Here is an 8201-nt window from a genome sequence, read left to right as displayed (position 1 = left end):
TCTCTCTCTCTCTCTCTCTCTCTCTCTCTCTCTCTCTCTCTCTGCCTTACCCCATCCTCAGTCACAGCATACAGTGCCCCCTAAGGTTGGAGGAACAGAAAAAAACAAAACAAAACAAAAAAGCTGATAGCTTATCAGCTGTTTGAGAAAAGCCTGTCATTTGATCTGTTTATTTGGAAGCAGCCCCCTCTGAGCTCACAACTTTGCTGGGAGGCTGTGCAGAGTCAGTTCACTTAAGCTCAGTGGCTTCCCACCTCCTGATAAGGGGGCTCAGCGGGTCTCCACTGAAGGGCCCAGGCCCTGCTTCTGCAGTGCTGAGAGGGAACCACCTGGGCTCTTCAGCAGGGCTGTGGGAGATTCCTGCTCCTCCCACTGTAGCAGAAACTAAGAGTGCCCTGTTTAGAATAGGAGTGCTCCCCCTGTTCAGTCTATCCCTGGGGGATGTGTTCTAACTCAACTGCACAGAGGCAGTCCCTTCAGCCTGGGCTAACTGCTGTTGTCTTGGGTCAGGGTCCACCTTTCAACCCTGTGGGGGAACCTAGGTAGTGAGGGTCCACAGACCTTTCCTTCAAGCCTTCCCTCCAGGATCACTGTAAAGCACTCAAGACTTTCCACTCACTTCCAACAAGCTCATTCGTGAGAAATACCCAAAGTGGTAGTTAGCTCTCATCTTCTGATCTGACTGCACAGAACATTCTGTCAGGCTCCAGGAGACAGTAAGTGGAGCATTATTAAACACAGGGCAGCTGATGCTAATCCCTTCCCGGGAGGCTGGAGCCCTCCCAGCCCAAAGCTGAACTCACCAAGGTGGGAGGGCAACCTCTCTGGCTCTAACCAAACACAAGCTCGAGGACAATGTCTTCCCGTGTTAACAGAGTTCTTGCTGCTCTAAGCAAACTCCTCAGATATATGTCCTAACCACACGCGCATGGGCGCTTGGTTGAAAGCACAGTTTTAAGGAGAAAAGCAAAAAGTAGTACAGTTACTCAAACAACTCAAACCCAGAGAAAAACGAGCAAGGAGGAGTGGTTTGCAATGCCAGATCTCAAGCCTGGGTCTTACTGTTGAGAACTTGCGGCCAGAGGAAAGGGATCTTGGCCAGCCCTCTTCAACAGATGCAAGCGTTAAGTGCCAGGAGTCCCGAGCTTCGGCTCCTCCGGCTCCTCCGGCTCCTCCGGCTCCTCGGCATACCCCAGCACTCACCTGCGATTCCCTGCAGGAGTCCGCAGACGTTGAAAATGCTTTTCCTCATGATGCTTTGCACGCACATGGTGAAGACGGACACCAAGGCCACTACGCAGAGAATGAAGATCCCCACGGCCAGGAAAATAGCGGTAGCCTGCCAGAAGCCGCTGGCTATCTCCCCGAAGCTCTTGGCGTAGGTCCCGCACAGTGTGTCCCGAGAGACTTGCTGCATGGCAGGGGTACGGATGCAGAGGATGCCCAGGTAGTGGGGCTCCGAGTCCATGCCTGCCTGCTCGTCGCCGCTGCGGGTCTTGGCTTTCCCAATCAGCCAGTCGGCGCTCATGAAGGCAACGAGCTCAGCAAAGGCCACCACGATACTCAGGAGGGTCCAGAGCATCGAGCGGCAGGTGACAATGACATGACACATATTGATGTTCACGGTGGGAAAGCGAGGCTGGAGTCCACGGGGTCAATCCAGAAAGACAGCTGTAAGTAGCGAGGAGGTCCGGGAAGGAAGTCTCGGCGAGGGTCGCTCAGTCTGGTCCGAGGCAGCAGAAGCAGTGAGGTCTGGATCCCGGGCTGACGGCATTCAGACGGAGTGCTGAGTCCCAGCGGCCAGCAGCCTCACCTAAGTCCAGAGAGGAGGAGGGTGAGCGGCTGGCCAGGCCACGCCCCGCCCCGCGCCACCCCCACCCGGGACGCCCGCCACCTTCCCGCCCACCTTCCCGCGCTCAGCTCCTAGCCAGATGGCCCCGGGCGCTTTCTGGATGCCATTGTTCCTCATTTTTTTGCGGCAGCACTGAGTGGCGGCCGGTGGGGAACCTTATCAGGCTCCCGCCAGCCCTCTGCTGAGACATTCGCTACCTGGGACACTACCCCAGCAGCCAACCGTTACGGAGAGATGCAGGCACGGCCCGCAGAGAACTTTGTCAATGCCCTGACTGCCTGCCCCCTGGAGAGTTTGTGAGGCAGTGGACACTGCTGTGCTTGCACATACGCCAAGTTGCTCTAAAACACCGACAGTTCTGGCTATTGAACAGGAGAGAGTAAAAAAAAAAATCTTGAACTGCCTGGAAATCAAATTACCAGCAAAGTATTTGGTTCCTAGCTGAGTAAAGGATGAGAGGGGAAATGATCTCGGGAGAAAGAATAAACAAGACATTGCTGTCCAAACGCATTTCCCATGTGCGCCTCACATTATTTTAGAGAAGTTAATTTATGTGAGTTAAAAACTTTTTAAAAAGCCTTAAGGAGGTCACGACTTGAGAGTATTATTCAAAATGGTACACTGAGGACCATTAACTAGGTGTCATTACAGCTGGGTCCACTTGTTGACAACATAAAGTTGTCCTTGAATGCATCTCTTGAATTGTCCCGATTCATCTCCAGTCCCTTGGCCCAAGCCTTCATTCACCCCAGGTCTGGGACTCAACATGCTCATTGTTTCCTAGTTCACAGAGAACTCTTTCTGCTCCTGAGGACACATGACTTCATGACCAGAGGACTCTGCCCCAGTGGCTCACCCCTCCTTCTTAGCCTGAACCCTTCTCCTCCCTCCATCAGGGGTTGGCACTGCGGGTCTGCGGCCTCAGCTCTCTGTCCCCTCTCCAAGGTCATTCAGGATCATGCAGCTCCTATCTGACATCTGGGCATATGGCCCTGCTCTGAATGATTCCATCTCATTAACCGAGGTCATGTCAATGCCATGGGAACTACAAAGAGCCCCTTGAAATGCTAGGCTTGGGTGAGGCAGGCGGGCAACTGTGGAAGAGGGAGGCAAATATGAAAATAGCAAAGTCCAGTATCAAAGCTTAAAATGGCGGTCGGTGTACCACACACCAGCACTCTGTCTGCTGGCTGACACTGCAGTGAGCGGTGACTGTACTCATCACATGAAACATGTATCTCAATTGCATCACAATAGTCACATGGGTTGTGATTGAGACACAGTCTGTATAATACTAATACCACATGTGTGTAGGCTGCCAGGCTGTGTTACACTTGGTTAAGGGGGTAAGCCATGTGTTCAGATTCCCTCAGATCTGGGTTCTAGAGCCAGGCAAGTCCACCACTGCCTGGATAAATAACTTCTCAGTGTATCTCCATCTACAACCTACAGAGACTGTCCCTCACGAGACAGTTGTTAAGAGAGAAACACAAGCCTGCTAAAGCACTGTGTACAGCACTGGTTTCAGCAGGTATAGTCGCATGTGGACCTCATTCTGCACTGTCTACACTCTACTTCCAAATCCAACTGGAGAGAAAAGATTAGCACTAAGCACAAACACAGGTGTCACTACCAAGCACCTCACAGCCAACAACTGCGAAACAGAAAAGCCTTCTGAGAAACAATCATTTCACAGGCATTGTTTATAATGTAATGGATCTGCTGGAAGAACCTGGGACGGAGGCAGGAGGGCTCCCTGGAGGCGGCAGCAGCCCTTTCTGATACAAGTAGAGAGACCTCTGGAGAGCCCTCCCCCAGCTGATTAAAAAACCAACTTGCTGTCCCTTCCAGCCCATGCCCTCCCTTGTCTCTCTTCTATTTAAAGTGGCTTTTCAGACTATATCTATTTGTCCCCTTGCTGATCTGCAGGGCTCTGTCATGCTCTTTCCCAGTGGCAATGCAGAGTGTCAGCTCTGCTCTCAGTGAGGAGTGTGATGAGGTTGTGGTCTCTGAAGAGAAAGAAAGGCTGTGAGAAACTTCAGGCCTTGGGGTTGGTAAATGCTCCACACCAAAAGCAAGGCAAGGTTATTTAGGGATCCGCATGCTTGATCTTACAAAATACGGCACTTTTCCCGTCTGGACCCAAAGAACACTTCCCTCCCCACAAACAAAGCCCTGTGTTCATAACAGAATGGTGAAACTGCCATAGTTTTGAACCGGGAGATAAGGCGCATGGTTTCCCAGCAAGTTCCTGCTACATCAGGGGACTGTCATGTTATTCTAGGCTGACTAACTAACAAGGCAGCTTCCCCAGATGGGAGCAAAGTCAGGGTAGCTGGACAAGGGAAAATCCTGGGGACGCAGCAGGGGGCTTGACTAGGCTGTGTTCTGAGAAGTGTCCCCATTTGGCTAAAGGCACTGAAAGGCAGGCACCTGCTGAGACAGCCTCCCAGTGTCAAAGGGGAAAGAGATCTTCATTATAGATCTGTTAACCACAGGGGCCCCGGGCTCAGCACTCCTCAGCAGGGACTCTCTCCTCTGTTAACTGCCATTTCAGCCCCCACACCCCCTCATAAACCACCTGGAAAAAAAAGCCAATAAATTCATCTCCAGTCAGGACACCTGACCTTACTGTCACAGGCACAGTGACTGTGGGTCACCTGGAGAGCCTGTTACAGAAAATGCTACAAAATTGTCATGAAGGCCCACATGAAAAGTTGCTGGGGAGAGGAAGGGAGACATAAAAAGAGAATGACACCAGATCACGGCCCCATCATCCAGACAGGGAGCAAGGAGGAGGTCACCCTTCACAATACCCTTCACAAGCTCTAACTGTGCAAGAGAGCTGTGCAGAGCTGGGGGTGTGTGTGCCTTAGAACAGAAGGCCTCCATCGTCTCCAAGTTCCTATTGTCAGAAGGGCACGAAGTGTACACAAAACCAGAATCAGGTGGGGCCTGCTGGCTGGATTTCTTAGATTACTGGAACTGATACCAGGAACAAAGTTCATCTCTACTCTGAAGGTAGAGCTGGAGGTGTCAATCAACACTGCCTCCCACCCTACCCTCCCAGCTTGGCAAAGAGGCTGACGAAAATGAGGCGAGGTCAGGGTCCTTACTCACCTTGCACCTTATTATTATATTACAATAATGTCAGACACGGATGTAAATAGTCAAGAATAGGCAAGGAACAGCTAGCTGTAAACCCAACACCAGATTCAACATTTTTTTTGCTAACATTCTCCCTTATTTTTTTCCTATCCTATGTATGTAAAGCATGCATACACTTATTTTTGAGCCATCTGCAAATGATGTGTCTAATAATTTATCCTTAAATGCTTTAGCACAGACCTCCTAAAATAAGGGCATTTCCTCGCATAGCTACAAGACAATCAATCCACTCAAGAAAACAGCCTACTCATATCCAACGCCTCGTCCATGCTTTGCCAAGCCTGCTCCATTTTTAGTTTGTTTTCCCTTCTTAAAGTTGTGACGCGATTGAGGCTCATGAATTGCATTTGGTTATTTTCTAGATAAGGTCTGTCTGTCTTTCCTCCCTAACTACCCACCCACTCCCATGTTCCCTGAAGCCGCTAGGACAGTCATCTTACTGAGTACCCAACCACCTGGGGTTTCTGACTCTTTCTTCTTGTCACTTACGTTTGTTTTCCATTGTCTGTGTCACAAAGATGGATGCTCACTGCAAGTTCAGTGTGAGCATTTCCCATGAGCATCTTTTGGAGGTGATGCGTTTAATCCCCGTTGCTTATCTGGGAGGGCATTACTCAGACCTCAGGACCAGCACAACTTTATGCATATCCATTTCACATAAACTCAGACACACACAAGCACACTGTGCCCAGGGTTCTCTCTAGCTGATATGGAACTCCAATCCATAAAAAGATGTGGGAGACGGCTCCCCGGGTTTGAGAGAGCCCTCACTTGGCGAGTCCTGTGCCTGAGGTTGGGAAGTTCTAGTCTAAGAGATGCCACTTTGAAGCTAGGAGGGAGGTGTCTTCTCAGCAATGAGTTCTGACTCTCCTTGTAACACAATCGTGTTTTGTTGATAACCTATACAAATTTAAAAAGATCAGCAGACTGAAGAAGGGAGATAAACTCCAAGTGGGGAATTTACTTGAATGGAGAAGACACGTGCTATACAGAGAAAGGCTTTCCTGCAACCAGGAAGGTCACAGTTTAACAGCAGCCTGGAGACCCCAGGCCATCCAGAGAATCTACCTGAAAAGGACAAACTTGGTGTCCTCTGACATTGCTCTCTGGCCCTCAGCAAGCAATACCACACCGGGAGAAGGGCATACATACCACATGACAGGGTGGTGCAGTGCTTTTCAAAGCTTCATACACAGACCTCAGACCAGCTCAGTTCTGCCAATCAAAAGCTGTGGTCTCAGACAGGCTGTTTGTATTTAGCCTCTGCATGTCTGGCTTCCTCATCCCCCAGAATAGAACAGTGCCCTGCTCCCCACGGCTGCAGGGAGGAATAAGATGTGGGCATCTGGACAATGACCAGCACGTCATCCAAGCCACAGAGCCAGCTATTACTCACTGCTACCATGGGATTAGCATAACGCTTGGGGCACAGGGAGTACTCACAAATAGCAGCTTGGGTGGGTAGCGATCCCTTTGTTCCACATCCTACTGAGGCTACAGGATTCCCCAGGATCCAGTTCTGTGATATGACCAGAGGATGATGAAAAGAAAAAACTCTAGAAAGTGTCAAAGGAAGGCGAGGACTGACAGATCACTGGGGCAAAAGGAAGTGGCCCCAGGTCAGAGCTCTGGTAAAATGGATGGCCCAGTCTTAGCTGAGGAACCTGCTTAGCCCAAACTCTGTAAGGATGCTCCCGGCTCCAGCTTTGGTCTTTGGACTGAAGATGGAAGGGTCCTATGACCTTTCGAGAGCTTTATAGAAAAGAAATACCATGTAGGTTTCAAAGCACAAAACTTAGGTCATTTACACTGAAAATACCAAAGCAGGGATGCTTTTCTGCTGGTGAACTCTAAGTATGGAAAAATAAAATATTAAATTAACAATATAAGCTCCAAATATCAGTAAATTTACTACCTTGATCTAGGGGGAGCACATCTAATGTACTTCGGACAAACTATTTGTTTCTTGGCCCATTTCTTCATTATTGCCATCTCCCCTAGACACAGGAACCCCCAAAAGGCTTAGCAAAATGGCCTTTATCCTCCAGGTCTTCTGTAAGCATGAGACAGTTGGATAAAACCAACTGCATGTGATTTTGCTTCTGAAAGTGAAGAAAGCTCTCCTCTACCTTGAAGGACAGTCCCTGGCTCCCTCTCCTAGTAGGGGACAAGAGCCTGTGCTCCTGCAGGGAGGTACTGGGGGGACCTGCATCTCTAACCAGCTCCCACATTCTGTCTTAGTTTATGAAGACAAAGGGGTGTGACCCAGTGTGATCAGGACACAGCCACCTGTTCTCTGTCCAACTCAGGATAGCTCCCAAGTTAATGGGAACAAGGGATTCCATCCGCAGAGCAGCTGTTCTCCAGCAAATCCTGGGACAGCGAGGGAGTTCCCTGATCCCTGGGGACCTTTCCCCACAAGCACAAGCACAGCCTTCAGCTCTAAGGCCAATGGCTGCTGTTGTCTGTAGATCTTAAAAGATACGACCAGAGGTGGCTTCTCAAGTTCTTGCTCTGATGGCCCCATAAAACATACAAGTTACAGAAAAACGGGTGTCCTGACTGTTAAAGGGTCAAATGCCCCAGCAAGTGCTGTGTTCTTTGAGCTGAGGGTGCTTAGCACCTACCTCCTTTGGGCCAATGAAGTTTTTCAGCCCCTAGGACAAGCATCTCTTCCTCAATCTCTGATCCTCTGGGAAGAAGCTGGGGTTCTCATCTTGCCTGGAGTGACTGTGCCCCACCCACCTACCGAAAGCAGTGATGTGTGCCAATGTCTAGATGCACTACTGCCTGTCACATCTTTTGTGAGAGAGGTGTATAGGCTACATGTTCTCAAGAACCACAGATGCTATTAGGTGTCTTACAAGGACAATAAAGAGTTGTCCTGTTCAGATGCCAGAGGTCTAGACCTAGAGAAGCCTCGCTTTAATAGCTTCCTACAATTTGACATGTATGGGTGCATTTAAAATAGATTTCTACCATCGCCATACTGCATGCCAGTGGTATCCCCTGTTCTACAACCTGGATAGACACAATGTGTTTTTAGTTGGGTTTCTGAGTTTTTTTAAAAGTCCCTGCTAGTCGGGCAGTGGTGGCACACGCCTTTAATCCCAGCACTTGGGAGGCAGAGGCAGGCGGATTTCTGAGTTCGAGGCCAGCCTGGTCTACAGAGTGAGTTCCA

The 8201-nt window shown here is 49.8% G+C and overlaps 1 protein-coding gene across 3 annotated transcripts in view; it reads right to left on the bottom strand.

Annotated features, from left to right (window-relative positions):
- The window catches only part of Lhfpl2 (LHFPL tetraspan subfamily member 2), a 139020-nt gene that overhangs the window by 19891 nt on the left and 110928 nt on the right, over positions 1–8201 (bottom strand). Inside the window, exons 3-4 of one of the 3 annotated variants that reach the window (XM_029468593.1) lie at positions 6464–6539; positions 1204–1813 (exon numbers count right to left, since the gene is read on the bottom strand). In XM_029468593.1, the coding sequence (XP_029324453.1) occupies positions 1204–1612 (409 nt within the window). In that variant the 5' untranslated portion in view covers positions 1613–1813; positions 6464–6539. Of the gene's footprint in view, positions 1–1203; positions 1814–1906; positions 1939–6463; positions 6540–8201 lie in introns of those variants that run through there. The other 2 variants (XM_029468594.1, XM_021180344.2) reach the window with 2 other exon arrangements.

This window comes from Mus caroli, chromosome 13 (assembly GCF_900094665.2).
Source record: "Mus caroli chromosome 13, CAROLI_EIJ_v1.1, whole genome shotgun sequence".
Taxonomy (NCBI): Eukaryota; Metazoa; Chordata; class Mammalia; order Rodentia; family Muridae; genus Mus; species Mus caroli.
This window is presented reverse-complemented; position numbering and strand designations above follow the sequence as displayed.